Source organism: Apiotrichum porosum (genome assembly GCF_003942205.1).
Source record: "Apiotrichum porosum strain DSM 27194 chromosome Unknown scaffold_6, whole genome shotgun sequence".
NCBI lineage: Eukaryota > Fungi > Basidiomycota > Tremellomycetes > Trichosporonales > Trichosporonaceae > Apiotrichum > Apiotrichum porosum.
This window is the reverse complement of record NW_021167113.1, coordinates 230,790-247,250: the sequence shown is the minus strand read 5'-3', so window position 1 is coordinate 247,250 and position 16,461 is coordinate 230,790. Positions and strand designations below refer to the sequence as shown.

Genomic DNA, 16,461 nt, shown 5'->3' with positions numbered 1-16,461 from the left:
CCACGAGTGGCGGGATGCGCCGCGCACTCCCCTCAGCCCGCCCCCGTCTCCCCATCCCAACAACAACCAAATAACGGCACAATATGCATGCAACTACGGCCAGTCAATATCAAAAGGGTTCCCACTAGAATACATCGCAATAAGGAAGAGTAGCAAAAATACGAACTAGAATTATCGAATAGGGGCATCAGGGGAGCAAGACAACATTTATCGCTTGCCTGGAGTGCCAGCCCGGCCGTACACGCCGGCACGGCGCGGGGTGGCGCCTGGTCCGGCTCGCCTTGGTGTGAGGGCCGGTGCGCGCGGCGTAGCACTGACGGCGGCGACGGCGGCGGCCTTGGCAACGGTCTCGGGGGTCTGCTTCTTGGCGTCCGCAGAGGCCAGGGCACGGAGCATGTTGATGGGGTCGGTACGGGGACGGGACGGCCCGGCAGCTGCTGAGAGAAGGACGGCTGCTTCGGCATCGGCGCCAGCGTCGTCGGTAGGAGGGGGCACACGGGTTTCTCCATCACGGGCGCGCAAATCTGAGGCCAGGGAGGAGAAGATGCCGTCAAGGAATCGCTGCGCTTGCAATGCGTACTGGTGTGCCTGATGTGAGGTCTGATGGAGCATGTCGACCTCGAATTCGACCTGGCCAAAGTTGCCTGCTGAGCCGATGTCCTTGTCGCCCCCAGCAAGCACATCGTCAGCAACGCGCAATGCGCGCTGGAGCCACTCGGGGGCTGTAGACATGTCTGGTGGTGCGTGTGTTCGCGCCTTGACGCTCAACTCGGAGACGACGGCCGCCTGTTGCGCGTTGGCGTTGGCGGCGATACGGGACCAGTCGCGATCCTCGGCTTTCATCCGCCTGATGATGGCCTGCTCCTTCTCGAGTGTCGCGCGGTTGTCGACATTCCGTGGGTGTGGTCGGACGGGCATGGCAGAAGTTGATGCTCCCTGGGATGTCAGCTGCAATTCCGGGGCCACAAGTCGACTCACGTCTGTGGGAAAAATGTTTGTGTCAAGGTTGCCTTTTGCAACTGACGCGACAAAGTCGTCTACCACGTCGCCAAGCAGTTTGTCCACCTCGTCAGGGGGGGCAGCGCGCTGTCTCGCCTTTGACTTGCTCGTGTGCTCGTCCATCGTGCGCCTGGCGCACCACGCAATGAGCCACCGCGCCTTGACAGGTTCCGGGAGGTCTGGCGGAATGTGCTTGTAAAACTGCGAGGGAGACACCGACGAGTGTGGATAGCTTGGCTCTCCACGCTCAAATGACGAGCTGGCGCGCTGTCCGCGCAGGCCGATTGACGATCGGCGCTCGCCATCTCGTCGCAGCTCGCGGTTCTTGTTAATGACGGGCGTGTCGGCAATGGGAAGAGGTATTGTACCCTCCATGATCGCTCCACCTAGTCGGCTCTTGCGCGCTGCCCGACGGGGCACGCTGGGCGGTGGGGCCATGAATGCGCCAGGTGATGGGGGTGGTGCAGCACTTGGCCGTGGGCGGGTAATGGGCCTGAAGTTGAGGTGTGCGACGGGCTTTGGAGCGCGCGGCGTGAACAGGCTCTGCGCGCGGGTTGCCCCAGAGTCATTGTCGGAATCCGAGTCTCCCGCAGCCGCTGCCAGGTCGCGTGCCGCTCGTGTTGGCGCAGGACTCGCAACGGCATGCGCGAGCTTTGCCCGCGTCGACTCCCTTCGTCGCGCAATCCTCTTCTCGCTTGGCGGGGGCGGTAGGTCGAGCGGCGGTCCATCGTCCGCATCTGAAGGGCCGTTTACCCCAATAGGTCGTGGTTTGAAAGCTGGTGGTGCACCTGCCAGCGCGTTGGCTCGTGTGCCATGGCTCTTCACATTTTGAGGCTCGCGTTCTCGTTGTCGCTGTGAATGATCGTCAGTAAACCAAACCCCAGATGTCAGAGCATCAACCACATCTCCACCTCTCCGTGCACAACTTACGTCTGTTTTCGCCTTCTTCCTTTCACGGTCGGAGGCGTCACTGCCTTCTTCTGGACGCGTTGTTGCGCGTTTCCTTGCTGAGGGCCCCGCGGTCCCGTTGACGCCCTTGGCCACCCGGCTGCTGGTTGTTGGTGCGCTCGGATTGCTGGCGACAGGGGCCGCGGGAGTGCGCGGCGGCCCCGACCTTGATGCCATGACGCTCAAGATGATGAGTGGCAGTGGTGGAAGGGTGGATGGCGGGGGTGTGTGGTAGATGGGATTGTTGTTGATAGGATTGTGTCCGTGACGCAGGTGGGATTCAGTTGTTTGTGTGTAACTTGGGTGGGAGAGGAAGGGGGACGGGTTCAGGTGAGAGAAGGGACGCACTCGCGGGGGCAAATTGAGCAAAGACACGTGGTATATTTGCTCCCGCTGTGTTTATCCAGCCACCTCATTTAGGATAAATTAAAAAGAATACAGAACAATAAATTGTTTAGAACTCACACTACCTTATCCGGCCCCCTCTCTCAATCACGTGGCTCCGAGGTCGTCATTGTTCTACGTTGTACGTTCCATGGAGAAGAGTGGAGGGGGCCACCTTGTCGCTCGACTCTGTGACACTCATTACTTCGGCACCATCCATTTACACCATGGCAGACCCCAACCTCGCCGTGATCATCTTCCTCGTCGTCCTTCTCACGCAGGTCGTTGCCTGGATTGGCAAGAGCGTCCTCCAGGAAGCCGCATTCTCTGCATACAGCTCCATCTTCCTCTCAAAAGCCCACCGTGACCAGTCGCGTCTCCGCAAGCAGGTCCTCGAGGACAAGGCCGAACTCAACCGGACTTCCAGCCAAGACGAGTTTGCCAAGTGGGCAAAGCTCAGGCGTAAGGTCGACAAGGGCATTGCTGATCTGGAGAAGACGAGTGAGTTGGGTGGCCAACAGGTCCGTGGGCCCCACTGATACCTACAGACGCCGTGCTCGCCTCGTCGCGCTCGACCTTTGGTTTCCGCTTCAACACTCTTATCTGGATTGCCACTACTGGTGCACAGCTTGTCCTTGTCTGGTGGTACCGCCGCCAGCCCGTCTTCTGGCTTCCTGCGCAGTGGGTTCCTGCGCCTGTTGCCTACATCCTTCGTTTCCCCAGTGCTCCCAAGGGTGAGTGGTGTGCTCTGTGAAGTGAATGCTAATGTACAGGATCCGTGAGCTCGGCCGCTTGGGGTACCGTGTGCAAGCGTGTTCTCACTTCGGTCGAGGAGATTGTCAAGCCCTTCTTCCAGCCTGCACCTCGTGAGTTACAACCGGACCGTACAGGATCTGACAGCCAGCTGTTGCCGAACCTATGGGCGTGCCCGTCGCCGTGCCCGAGAAGCAGACTGCTACGATTCAGGAGGTTGAGCATGATGGACTGGACTAGATCTGAGATAGACTGCACTGGCATAATGTACGGATACTACTGCTCGAACAGCGACTGACCAACCTCCCTGAGTGGATAAATATCCTTTCGCAACCGTAGAGCCGCTGCTCGCAGCCAAGACGCTAGACAGTAACAGCGTTCCATGATCAGTGATATGACATGCATTGTACAACGCCTGTACAGACTTCGCTTCAGACCAGCACTATGCCTTAGAGCTTGGACTTTGGCACCGCAGTGAGACGGTCAAACGTCGTAAGCTTGATACCCTTGCCACCGCCCTCAATGAGACGAGCGCCAGCACGTCCGAGGTTCTTGAAAGCCTCACCGGCGGCGTGAACTAGAAGTTGATATCAGCGCGTGTCCAGCATTGTCGCCCCGCCCCAAGAGTTCAGGCAGATGGGGAGCGGACGACTTACCACCAACGGCCTGCTTGCTGGCATACTCCTCCATGATGACAAAGTTAAGGGGGTCCTTCTGGTCCCTCACAGGCTCAAAGCGGAGGGTACCAGCCTCTTCGTCCGAGTTGGCACGGGCAGCGACGGCCTTGAGCACTGCGCATCATGTTAACTGCTGCGAGCACTCTTGCACCTGGCGGAAGTCGACTCACGAGGAATGAGTTCCTCGGCGGCCTCCTTGTTGAGCGCACGCATGCTGGCAATGAGGACAAACGACATGGTGGGCACTAAGTTTGTGTGTGTGTGTGTGTGTGATGAGAGAGAGGGGATGTGAGATGGATAGAAGGTGTAAGTGTTGAACACGAAACACGGAGATGGAGGTAAGCGGCGGACTTGAATGCCGCCGGGAACTTGAGAAGCCGAGGTGGTGGACTTTCGGCGATCTGCGACGCCAACGGCGGAACAACTGTCGAGCGGGAGAGGGTCCTGGTTGTCGTGTTGCTCCATCTCTCACTTGTCTTGCAGTCTAACATTAAACACGACAGCACAGTTATGCGGACCCAGTTCAATCTTGGACAGCGAGTAAGGCCCCCTGTCCCTCCCCTGCGTTTTGCGCACCTGGCACCTGGCTCCTGGCTTCTAAAGAACCTTCAACGCTTGAACTCTTGCAAGCTCCACTCACGCTCCACTCACGCTCTACTCTAGTTAACGGTTGTGTCCTTCTCTTACCGCATTTCATGCACCTGTCATGCCGGCCCAAATCTAGATGATACCCATCCCAAATACCCTGACGAGATCCAGATCTCAGTGGCTCAGTGGATGTCCCCCGTCTCAGCAACATGTTCCTCGCCAATTCCCTCAGGCGCATGGCACTTGAAAGCACGGCTGTCGTCTACGGCTGTCGTCTACAGACTCGGTATGGCGTCTGCTGTGATGGCAGTTGGGACCCACGTTGACATCATGACGAGCTGGGGGCATTAGGCAGGCAAGTGACGGAAAGGGTGGCGGTATTCACCATGATATTCGAGGCCTCGATAACATGGCTCCGAGAACCCGACCGGCAACGTGTATATCAACCGAGACCTGTACGCAGTCCCTCGGTATAATCACAAGTTCCTGTTCACGGACACTGTACGTCGTCTGTACACCTCCGACTCCGATTCAACACCTTTATCGGCGTGGACGGTCCGTGGTCGCGTCGGCCGACGGGCCGGTACTTCCTGAAAACTGACCGATAGCTGATTAAGCCAGCACTGCCAGAAGCGAACGGGACTTGGCAAACCTGCGAGGGTGCAGTATATAAAGACGGCGTTTCTGGGGGCACGCGCCACTTTCCCCTTCACCTTCCCGCTCCTTTTGTCTTGGGGGCGAGATACGGGGGTTGTGGCCACTGACCAGACCAACCCAACCTTCAACGACTTGGTAAAGACACGGTGGTCACATTCTCTTGGAGCGAAGTTCAATGTACAGCTACAACAGCTACAGTGTTTACGGCGCCTAGTTGCGGGCACGCTTGCTGGGCTTCTCGGCCGAACCGGGGGCCTCACGCTTGAGGGTGACGCTGGCGTCTTCGGCGCTGTGGGGCTCAGAAATGTGCACGTGCGATTGTGTGTGGGGAAGAGAAGGAAGGGAGGAGCGGAGAATGAAGACGAGACGAGAGATAGACTGCGCAATGAACGGGAACGAGCGTGGGAGAGGGAGCACCCTGGGGGACTCGGTGCTCTCAGGTCGAGCGAGCCACAAACTCTGACAACGGCTCTCTTCTCTAACACTGGGAACTCTTTCTTAAATGGACTGCAGATTGGCTTATGCGCGCGGGTTAAGGCTGCACTCTGCACTAATCCATCGATGGTTTTGGTTGTTCTCAACGACACTCTAATCCCATTCCGCGTCTACTCTCTATAGGGGGAGGGGTGGAATGGGGACGATAAAGGAGGGGGGGCCACGGGGCACGCTTACTGCTTGGAGAAGTAGGCGGTCGAGTTGCCGGTGTCGATGGTGTCCTTGCCCTCCTCCCAGCCGGCGGGGCAGACCTCACCGTGCTCGTCGGTGAACTGGAAGGCCTTGACAACACGGATGGTCTCCTCGACCGAGCGGCCGACGGGGAGGTCGTGGATGTGCGAGGCGCGGAGGGTACCGGTGGGGTCGATGAAGAAGGTACCACGGAGGTCAATGCCCTCCTCCTCGAGGAGAACACCGTAGGCCTTCGAGATGGCGTGGTTGCGGTCGGCAAGGAGGCCGAGCTTGAGGTCGGGGCCGAGGCCACCCTCCTTGCGGGGGGTCTGCGACCAGGCAAGGTGGGTGTACTCCGAGTCGGTCGAGAAGGCAATGACCTCGGTGTTGATGGCGGCGAACTGCTCAAGAGCGTTGTTGAAGGCAAGGATCTCGGTGGGGCAGACGACTGGGGGAGGTTAGCAACGTGTACACAAGCTCAGGAGATGGGGGTATGGTGGTGCGGGAACTGTCGGTCCAAGCAGATAGGATAAAACGACAAAACCGCCATTGGGCCGACGACACCGGGTCATCAATCCTTGCTGTCTGTAGAGCAGGCAGGACTCTGAACCCATTCGCACAGTCCAGACATATTCGCATATGCCCCAGCAGTGCTGGGGAGCTTGCCGAGAGTGTCTGGCATGCATGGGTGAAAAGTGTGAAGCAAGAGTGGCACATCGGGGAAAAAAGTCCCGCGACCTTCCGGAGGTGACCATCGCTTCAACATCGCCATTACTCATTCGTCCGGCCTTCTTTTTCGTCCCAGGAAGCTCAGGAAGATAGAGGGGAAGCAGACGCACAAGTGAAGTCCATTGGATACGAGAAAAGCACGACCCACTTGCCGGCAAAGTCCTCCTTCTTGATCTCGGAGAACTCGCCGTTCTTGACGAGGGTACCGGCGAACTCGCTGGGAGGGCGGTCAGCTGTGGGATCTACATTTGCAGAGCGATTGTATGTTCTCCGGGCGCCTCTGTACGTTGGAGCGGGGCGGCTGTGCGCTTTGCAGAGCGCATGTAGCGCGCGTTGGACGCGTGGAAGGTCGCAGAACGACGTGCTCCGAACGACAGGAGGACCCCGCCACTCTCGTGCCACACCACCACTCCGCGTACGCGGGGCACACTCTACATGTGTAGTGTCGGCGCCGTTGGGTCACTAGACCGCGACGCAACGGCTCGCGGTGCGTGGAGAGTGACTGCCAGCGGAGTGGCCGCGCGTATCGCGCTCTCTATCCTCTATCTCTCGGCACGTCCGCCGAGCCCGGAAAATTCCGCACGCAAGACACCAACACGTCCTCCTCGTCGTGTCGTCGACAGCGACCTCGCTGGAACACTGGCACAATGTTACTCACGGAGCGGGCTTCTGGATCTGGGCGACCATTGTTTCTAGGTGTTTTAAGAGAAGATGGGTGAAAAGAAAGGTATCGAACGGGTGAGATGTCCAATCTTATAACCTGCCCTGAAGTGGCCCAACCGCGCCGTCATGCACGTTGGGATGGCGCGACGGCGGTCGACCCCGAAATCGGGGCAAGCGCGGCTTTCCGTGACGTGGGCACAGTTGCCTAGTGGTTCATGGGTCAACACAGGGCCCAGCCTGTCCAACAGTAGTAGTGTGACGAGGTTGGTCGCGTAAGCGCCAAGGCGACACGACCACTGGGTGGTGGGTGGGTTCTCGGGCTCACCGCAGGGTTGGACGCAGAGCTAACAAAAGTCTGCTCCGGCACGCCGGACCTCAGCCTCCGACCGAGATAAACCTGCTCTGCCGTCAGGCTGAACCAGAGCGTCCACCCGAGAAGTTTATCCACGCGGAGGGGCCGTTACGACGTACTACTACCGTTAGAATCAGCACCGCGTCGTTGACTCGGGCGCGTACATTGCTCACGAGTCAACGCGCCATAACACCGTCAGCTACCGTCACCTCACACCATGTGTGTCCTGTCTTGTCTACCACAGACGGTCCACGGAGGCGTCCCATGCGTCGTCCCTGTGGGTACAAACACCGTCACCAGTCCACTCACCTTATTGCTCGGTCAGCAATAAGCTGGGCACTGCTGCGCAAACCTGGCTTAGTAATCTATGAGATCTGACGAAAAGATTTCGGACGCTTCGGCCGGACAACACGAATAAACGTTATAATTAATGACAATTTTTAACAAACATCTCCTCGTTATAGCATAGTGGTATTGCGCCGGACTGTAATGTTCTACCTCCCTTCCGATTGGAAGAGTAATCCGTAGGTCCCCTGTTCGAATCAGGGTAACGAGATATATCTTTTGCCTGCTCTGCAGATGCATAGGTTGCTTTTTGGAAGTGCTTTGAGAGGAAGAAAAGTCGGTTGAAAGTTGATTGATGGGATGGAGAGTGATGCCGATCGGAAACACACCGACCGCCACACACATGCCACATTCGCACCATCGCACCCTCCAAGCGATGTGACGTGCATTTTCTAACTGCTGTGAAATGGTTGACAGCGGGATAGGAAGGATGTGGGTACGTGGGAGGTATTTATGCCGGCACCATGATGAGACTCTTGGGCCATATGACGCCAGCGCGCCAACGCAGCACGATCAACCGGGGTCCCACTTCCATTCCCCGCCACTCTCCTCTCTTGAGATCCGTGCAGCATCCCCCCCCCCCCCCAAGAGAATTCAAGCATCCCGTCGCGAGTTGCAGCCCCGAATAAGTGGACTTTTCCGAAAGATAAGGAACCATGTCTCGTGTGCCTCAACCCCCCGCCTCCGCGCCTCATCTTCAGCCTCCACAGCCTCGGACGCCTCCCCCGGGCGCCACGTTTTGGGACAGTGAGTGCAGACGTCAGCCGTGGTTGAACGACAGGGGCTGTGTATGAACCACATTGTTAAAGTATGTAAAGGGAGTAACGACGGCCCGTAACGGGCGCCTGGTGGTCACGGCCCTCCATGTCATCGACCGTCTTTGCTTCTTATTCCGTGACCGAGTTGGCGTGCGCTGGCTGCCTCAAGTCACCTAATTAATGGTCTGCAAGACATGACCACCAGGAACTCGCACACGCCATCGACACGGCCCGACTGCGCATGGCCGGCCTGGTGCCAGGTCGCATGTTCTCCCGTAGGTACCGGCCTCGCCGCGGGACTGTCTTACAGTAGTATATAGCGCCGTGCCGTGTGGGGGGTGAATGTCTCCTTCTGTGCGTCTGGACAGCATCATGTGGTCTTGTGTCGTCTGGGCCTAGAATTTGATGGTGACGTGTGTTCTGTTACCTACCGTCAGTCGGCGCCGCAATAATACAGGCTGCGCACCTGCCTTGAGTGTGCTGTAACTCATCTTGAGGAGTCGCGAGACTGCATTGAACACCCATTGCAACCTTCATATATGTTAGCGGTCTTACAGAGCTGCTATCGTGTGGGCTACCATGCAGGTGCACACATATTGTGAATTGTTCTCATTTTTGGCGAAAATGTTTATTCGACGGCGGATCACGGTAAGAGAATTTGTCCAAATTACAAAAGTCGCCATGGTTGCCCACACTGCGCACTGCCGAGAGCCACAATCACAGACCGCATAGATAGGTTTCCATGCTCCTTGACTTACTCTTGAGCATTCCATTACCCCAGGCGAACGGGGAGGATCCGGGAAACTCTCAAGCCGTTCACCGGCGTAGATGAGGCAAGTCTAGCGTCAAGTGGCCTTTTGGCCCGTGATATATGACGAGGACATATGGTGCGACTGACGGGCCGCGCCCCTGTGGAAGGTGTAGTTCCTCTCGAAAGGCCAGTGCGAGAGCAAGAAGCACGGGAATGAGGTGTCTGGCTCGACAGTGAGGCGCAACCATGAATGGGTGCATTATGTATACGACAGCGACACAACAGTCACTCACCCAGCTGCAGCATCGTGAGACGAGGTCAGACCCCACACTCTCCAAGACCCGCGAGTCGTGGGTGGCCACCGCGGCGTGGACGACACCTTTGACTTTCGGGTACTGTCCCCACCAGCATCCACCCGACGTCCTCAGGAGGATCCTCCTTCCTTCCTTCCTTCCTCTTTCTCCTCGCTTCTCTCGCCACCACCACAACCTCCTCCATCAACGGCGATTTAGCTCAGTTGGTTAGAGCGTGTGCTTAACACTAGCAGTCCTCTCCGAGGACCGTAGCGTTGCGCACAAGGTCGGCGGTTCGACCCCGTCAAACGTCATCTGATCCTCTTGTAGCCTCTCGGGGTGTAACAGAAAAGCTTCTTTTTTGGTATTTTGAGAGAAGGATGGGGGCGTCAGTACTCGTGAATGATGTTTTTAGAGTCGGTACTCATTGTGAGTTTACCGGCAGTGGGCTCTGATGCCAAGTGGGGCGGTGCTTTGTCTTCTGTGAGGGACACGGGGGATGTGGTGTGTCTATGCACGACTGGGAGGGTTCTATGCATTGTTTAGGGTATGAAGGCCGTCGGCCGTTGGAGAAGGACGGACGAAAGAATGCGGTTGTTTTGCGATTATCCCTCCGAATTTTCCCATATTTTCAGACCGGGTCGTTTGACACGGTCTGCGCGGTTCCTGTCCACTCTCCAGGCCAACGGCAAACAGCGCTAAGAAGTTCCATACATATCAATATCTATCTATTTCCTCTACACGTCACCCCACTTGTCAACCGGTCCCGTGAGGAACTCGGCCTTCATGCGCCCGTCCACCTCCCGCACAACTACCACGTCCTCGAGGCGGATACCCAGCCCCCTGATGCTCTCGTCTCCAATGTCCGAGTCCTGGGGGATATACACTCCGGGCTCGAGGGTGAACGTGTGGCCTGTGAGAACATCGCGCTCGCCCAGGGGCCCCTGGACGGCATACGGCGACTCGTGGCCCTCGAGCCCGATTCCGTGGCCGAGACGGTGCGTGAAGACGGTGTAGTCGGGCTTGTGGCCCTTTTGCGGGGGCACGCCGAGGGCGGCCATGCCGCGCTTGATGGTCTCGCGGGCACGGTCGTCGAGCCACGAAAGCTGTACTTTATCGGCGGGCTCGGCGTAGTGCAGCAGACTGGCCGGGGCGCGCTGGGCCAGACGGACAATCTCCCAGGCTTCACGGTGCTCGTCTGAAATGTTCGAGTCGGGAAGGAAGAAGGTCTGTTGTCGTGTCAGCTTGCCACACCACTGAGGTATTAGCTCACCCTCGTAATGTCGGCAATGTATCCGCCCCAGTACCCTCCGGCGTCGATGAGGGCAAACTCGTCGCTCCCGAGGGTGCGGTCGGTCCCGGACCCATGCGGCAGGGCTGCGTTGGGCCCAAAGAGCACCAAGGCGGAGTAGTCCTTGAGTCCCACATGGCTCATTTCATTGTACAGGATCTTGCGAGTCATGCTCTCGCTGATGCCAATGTACATCTGCATGCGCGTCTTGCGGATGGCGTGAAGCGTCGCCTCGTTGGCACAGCGCATGAGGCCAATCTCGCGCTCGTCCTTGCGCTCGCGAATCGAGGCCACAGCGGACCCGACGTCAAACGCGGGGAGGCTGGGGTCCATGCCGCGCTGCTTCTGGGCACTGTGCACACCATCGACGACAAAGTTGCGCACGCCAGCCTCGAGGACGATCTGAGGCTTGTTGCCCAGGTGGTTGATCAGGACGGTGTACGGCGACTCGCTCTCGGTCCAGCTCAGCCAGGTGACGCGCTTGACCACGTCGCTGGGGAGTGGGATGAGGCGGGCGCGGCCCTCCTCAAACGCCGGAGTGAGGATGGTGACGCTGCCAGCACTGTCGACGGCGACGAGGAAGGCCCGCTCGCTCGGGTGCCATACTCCGGGGCCAAACGCACCGAGGTAGTATTCGACACTGGCTCCGGGTTCCGAGATCCACGCGCCACCCTTGAGCGTTGCGGCGAGCTTGTCCAGGCGGTCAGTGTACATGCCGGCGGGTACGACGAGGTGCTTGGTGCAACGGTGCCACCAGTCGGCGGGCAGCTGAGGCCGCGGCTCGTCCAGAGTGGTGGCCGAGGCGGAGGTGATGAAGGTTTCGGCAGAGGAGGACGCAGAGGTACCAATGTCGATGGAAAGGTTGTGCTCCTGGTATTTGCTCCACACCAAGCGAGAGCTGTGGAAGACCAGGAGGACAAAGGCAGCAATAACAATGGGGGCGTAGTTTCGTCGTTTGGGTTGAACCTTGCCACCGTTCTCAAGCGACGAGAAAGGGAGCTCTGCCTTCTCGTCGAGTTCCCTGATGGACTTGTCGGGGTCCTCGATCTGGACGACATGAGGAGTGGACGTCAGGGAGCGCTGGGGTGGCGAGACCGATGCGGGCCATGACTTCGAGGGAGGTGAGGGGAGAGGGGAGGAGGTCTGACGAGACGGCATGGTGGGCACGACGACGCGACGAGGAGCGGGAGTGTCGAACGGCAGAGTCGCTGCCCAAGATGGAGGTGGGTAGACCGAGGGATCAAAGTGAGATTGAGTGGTCGGCACTAGCGCCGCCGAGCGCGTCGAGTCGTCGTCGTCGTGACGGGAGGTGAAGACGGCTTCATGGTAATGCGGCGGAATGCAGCTAAAGAGCATTCCCGCACGGCCCGGAGACATGGTATGCCGGCCCAGGATGGATATTGTTGTGTAAGACGCGACTGCGAATGCGTGACGAGCGAGTGAGATGAGATAGAGAGACAAAGACAGGAAGGGAGTGCTCTTCAGGAGGTTATCGGCACGCGAGTGGCTGGGAGGAAGTGATGATGCGGTCATTGCCGGCCCGATGGTTTTACGTAACAAATGTTGAAGAAGAATAAATCTAATTCTGCAATTCCTTAAACATATCCTCGCTATAGCATAGTGGTATTGCGCCGGACTGTAATGTTCTACCTCCCTTCCGATAGGAAGAGTAATCCGTAGGTCCCCTGTTCGAATCAGGGTAGCGAGATATATCTTTTGCTGCGTGCAGATGTCGATATTTTTGCTGGTCTGTCCAGCCGGAGGTGGACAGGACGCGTCTGGGGCAGTAGAGAGTGCCTCGGGTACTGCTACGGCGTTTGACAGAAGGAACAACAAATGCTCCGACCCATCTCTAGCTCTCTAGTTTAAGTGCCACCATCAGGTGCCGTTATCACGGTTGTGACACTACTAGTGTCTTGCAAGAGACGTAGATAGCACGAAGACCGACAACGGGCTCACTGCCACTGTCTCGCAATTCGCAATTCGCATTTCACTTTGTCTTGTGGGACGCTCGCGCACTGCAATAGGTATCTGGGCGCTGCTCCGGAACAGGTGGCACATGTTGCGTCCGTTGGCGTCTCCGCCGTCCACTGCGCAAGTTCCCGAGGCTTAATCGCGTCCACCGCACCTCGGTAGCATAGGAAGGGTAGCCCAGTGCAGTCACTGACTGGTCAAGCCTGGCCGACGCCAAGGTGCAGGCACCTGCCACATTTGCAAGTCTCACTTGCCCACCGTTTCTCTGAGCAATCGGCTCGCAACCTGTGCTAGACCAGTGTGATAATACCTGAGCCTTCACATGGCACGGCACGGTCGCATAGCAGTGGGTTCTGTGGCAGTTTCCTATCCACGTGCGTCCTACATGTTCCTTGCGTGCGGAGAACGTGTGCGGAGACATCGACAGTCGCGTGATGGCGATGGCCGCCTATAGATAGCGAGCAGTCGCATGTTGGCCGAGCCCCCTTAGAGCGCACTGTTGTCCGGTCATTGGCTGCTCGCAGTGGTCGAAACCCTTGAGCGAGAACCCAAAGACGCGCTGACCCGGGCCCCGACTGCGAATAGGAGAAGGCCCCTGGTGGGACGGTGTTGCATGCGTGCGCGCCACTCACGCAGACTCGGGGGGGGGGGGGGGGAGAGCATTGTGGAGAAACCCTTCAGATAAACCCAGGAGGTGGGCAACTAAGACTGTCTTTTTTTTTTGGGCAACCTGCCGCCACCGGGTCCTGACATTTTGCTACCTGAGTGGCTCTCGCCCTTGATCCATCTGTGCGTGCCGCTTCGGCACCGACGGCAGGTGGTGTCCTGCAGCGCCCCCCACTACCTCTCTCCCTCTGTCGGTCTCGCCCGACGTGCTCGCGAACAGAGCGTATCGGCAACCTTTTTATCCTGTCGTCGTACACAACCACCGTCCGGCTTCTTGTTTGGCCAAAAACGTGTGTGGCAAACCAGGTTCAAAAACACGCCTGGCGATGACGCACCGATACCAAAGGCCGAGAACTCCACATGAACGGACGGGCCGTGGTGCCGAGGCGCTCAAGGTTCGGCTGGGGGTGCATGTCCGCTTGTGGGGCGGCAGGGAACGGTGGTGGTGGTGGCCATGGATGGTCCACTGCTACTGGTTCGCTGTGGAGCAGGTTGAGGACGCCGAGTCCCGTCCAGCCCCGTCCACCCAAGACAAAGTGCCAAGGGTGCCACGACCCGTCGGGATTGGTGGGCGCTTATTTTTCGGTGGCTATTTTCCTGATCGTGTCCAGACTGTGCGGCACGGCGGTGGAGTTTCTGGCGAGCAACCAATCTCAAGGGGTGGTTGAAAGGTACCGGCATTTGGAGCAATCATCGTTTTGGTTGGGTGGCATTGGCCCATCTGTCCGTCGTCGCAATCTGCGCTGTGCTGTCTCAGTTTGAACCGTGGAGCCACCGTCGAGCCGTGCAATCATATTGCCAGCTGCCGGTAGGCATCCTGCTGTTGGCTGTTGGGACCCGCGGGCGCTGCGTCACGCCGGAAGTCGTGCTTCACGCGACATTTGGGGCCACGTGATGTTATATTTGGAGGGGTGACTACCCTGCCACGAGGTATGTAGGCGCGCAGGTCATGGTTAGTCTTGGTTTGAAGGGTCTCCGCATTGTAATGCGACAAGTGGGTGTGCCACTGGCCACTGGGCACTGGCGCACTGGACATGGGCGCCACAGGAAGCTCGTTTACGTGCCCATTGGAAGCACAAGGCTCCACGGAACCCGCGTCAGAAGCGACGTTGTCGCTGTGGTGCCCCGTGGCACATCGCGAAACGGAACAGAGGGAGCGAACCCGCGGGGTATGGGGTGAGCCTCGGTCGGGCCGCGGGGACATTATCATCATGTGGGTGTGCGACTCTCATATGATACGCAGGGATGAGTGCCCAAAACGGAGCAAAGTCAGCTGCAGAGACGAGAATAAGGAACCACAGCCACAGGCGACAGCACAACGGCGGCCACGAAGCACCGCCGCCGCCGCAGCTGCCCACCGCTGAGCCGTGTCTTTGCAATCTCTGGCCCTCTGGTGATCTCGGAAACGGACGATGCCGAGTCTGCCGTGACACAGGGCGGTCACAGCGGCCGGAAACGAAGGCGACAAAGGGTCGCTGCACAAACAAGTCATGGGCCTCAGGCCTCTGGAATTCTGGACCCGTAGGTAGCCATGTATCTCCTGGTCGTTGCGAAATTCACAGTTGCGCAGACGTCCGTCCTCTTTTGATGGGGATTCTCACGTGCTGTCGTGCAGAGAGAGAGAGAGAGACAGTCGGTGATCGTCTGTGCCTCCCGACGATGCCGTCGTCCCTCTGCGAGCGCAATAGCCACCTGTGCCCTGGAGGCCATGGGCCATGCAAGAGAGCTTCGTACTCACGTGTGATGGTGCATGCGTCATTGCATCTTGAGACCCGACCGACCGGTCTTATCAGGCTCATGCAACGCGGAAAGAGGGGGGTTTGGAAGGTCAAACCCAAAAAAAGAGCAGAGAAGTACGAGCACTCTAGCTAGCTCCAACTTTTTTTTTTTTGGAGACGTTGGGCACGACGATCACACTCGAGACACCGCCTGCTGTCCCGCTTGTTCCGGATGGAGCGCTGGCGCCAAGAGTGGGTTCTGGTGTCCGGTGTCCCATACATGTCACATGACCAGCACGCATATCCCTTCCCGGTTCATATTCCCAGCCCCGCTGCTCTACCCCCACGGTGCCAAACCCTTAGACACCAACTTTGGGTTCTCGCCACGAACAGAGACTTTTACGCGAGCGGACGCTGTCGTTGCGCGGGTTGTGGGAGTGATCTGTAAGTAGGGTAGGGTGTGGGATCGAAATATATTTCGAATGACAATCTGCCGAGCTGCCGACGTGGTTGGTTGGGCAACCTCCCAACGTCCCAAACGTCCCAAGCCGCCGCCGCCCCCCCCGCGTTCTTGGCCCCGCGACCTCCACGGTGTGCCCCAGCAACATGTGTCATTGTGTACTCTAGGGTTGCAAGTAGTGCCGTTGGACCGTTGTCGCCGTGCGCGGCAGCCAAAGCAACTGCGCGACGGCGTCTGACCCGCAAGAGGAAGGAGACAGCTCGTCAGAGGTACAGAGAGAGGGGGGGGGGGGGGGCATGAAAAGGCGCACGCGCACCGTCGGCAGCGTCCTGGGATGGCGTCCCACAAGGGGCAGGGACGGCGGAGGGTAAGTCCGGGCCCCGCTATCCATCACCACGCCGCCGGCGTTCATGTCAGGAGGACGGGGTTGGCCCACAAGAGTGGCAACAAGAGGCCGCCGCACGCACCGATGCTCTGTTGAGGGAGAGAGAGAGAGAGGGGTGTGTGTACCGTGGTGGTGACTTTTGTGTCAGTGAGAGCAGTGAGACCATGTATTGTTCGGACCACGGCGTTAAGCTTGACAGCACGTATACGTACCTGATCTTCATCGCGTGGCCCAAGAATGGTTTGAATAGGCCCAGAGAGACACGAACGGGCAGGTTAGACTGCAACGGGGGGTGCGTTAGGCGGCAACGGGCGGCAATGTGCGGAGAGGGCAAGAGAGGGAAGGAAGCAAAGACGGGCGGGATGGTCGGGAGAAGAGGTGAAAGAGATTGAGATGTGGGTGAG

The 16,461-nt window shown here is 58.4% G+C and overlaps 5 protein-coding genes and 3 non-coding genes across 8 annotated transcripts; 4 read left to right on the top strand and 4 right to left on the bottom strand.

Moving 5' to 3' along the window:
• Positions 1 to 207: 207 nt before the first annotated feature.
• Positions 208 to 1,437, bottom strand: EHS24_007881 (uncharacterized protein; the record flags this gene model as incomplete). Its single annotated transcript, XM_028623217.1, has 2 exons — positions 208 to 936; positions 979 to 1,437. The coding sequence occupies 2 exons, from the start codon at positions 1,435 to 1,437 to the stop codon at positions 208 to 210; spliced, it is 1,188 nt and encodes a 395-aa protein (XP_028476150.1).
• Positions 1,438 to 2,558: 1,121 nt separating this feature from the next.
• Positions 2,559 to 3,324, top strand: GET1 (GET complex subunit get1; the record flags this gene model as incomplete). The annotated part of the gene is made up of 4 exons (XM_028623216.1): positions 2,559 to 2,832; positions 2,880 to 3,065; positions 3,105 to 3,197; positions 3,236 to 3,324. 4 exons carry the CDS (start codon positions 2,559 to 2,561, stop codon positions 3,322 to 3,324), a joined length of 642 nt encoding a protein of 213 aa, XP_028476149.1.
• Positions 3,325 to 3,533: 209 nt separating this feature from the next.
• On the bottom strand, positions 3,534 to 3,998 carry EHS24_007879 (uncharacterized protein; the record flags this gene model as incomplete). Its single annotated transcript, XM_028623215.1, has 3 exons — positions 3,534 to 3,661; positions 3,741 to 3,875; positions 3,932 to 3,998. 3 exons carry the CDS (start codon positions 3,996 to 3,998, stop codon positions 3,534 to 3,536), a joined length of 330 nt encoding a protein of 109 aa, XP_028476148.1.
• Positions 3,999 to 5,216: 1,218 nt separating this feature from the next.
• On the bottom strand, positions 5,217 to 7,088 carry TSA1 (cTPxI; the record flags this gene model as incomplete). Its single annotated transcript, XM_028623214.1, has 4 exons — positions 5,217 to 5,295; positions 5,679 to 6,120; positions 6,512 to 6,618; positions 7,060 to 7,088. 4 exons carry the CDS (start codon positions 7,086 to 7,088, stop codon positions 5,217 to 5,219), a joined length of 657 nt encoding a protein of 218 aa, XP_028476147.1.
• Positions 7,089 to 7,870: 782 nt separating this feature from the next.
• EHS24_007877 lies at positions 7,871 to 7,972 on the top strand. Its single transcript has one exon. It is a non-coding gene; the product is annotated as a tRNA-Tyr (tRNA).
• A 1,800-nt stretch (positions 7,973 to 9,772) lies between these two features.
• Positions 9,773 to 9,877, top strand: EHS24_007876. The gene has a single exon. It is a non-coding gene; the product is annotated as a tRNA-Val (tRNA).
• A 423-nt stretch (positions 9,878 to 10,300) lies between these two features.
• On the bottom strand, positions 10,301 to 12,231 carry EHS24_007875 (uncharacterized protein; the record flags this gene model as incomplete). Its single annotated transcript, XM_028623213.1, has 2 exons — positions 10,301 to 10,792; positions 10,837 to 12,231. The coding sequence occupies 2 exons, from the start codon at positions 12,229 to 12,231 to the stop codon at positions 10,301 to 10,303; spliced, it is 1,887 nt and encodes a 628-aa protein (XP_028476146.1).
• Positions 12,232 to 12,460: 229 nt separating this feature from the next.
• On the top strand, positions 12,461 to 12,562 carry EHS24_007874. Its single transcript has one exon. It is a non-coding gene; the product is annotated as a tRNA-Tyr (tRNA).
• The last annotated feature ends 3,899 nt before the right edge of the window (positions 12,563 to 16,461 follow it).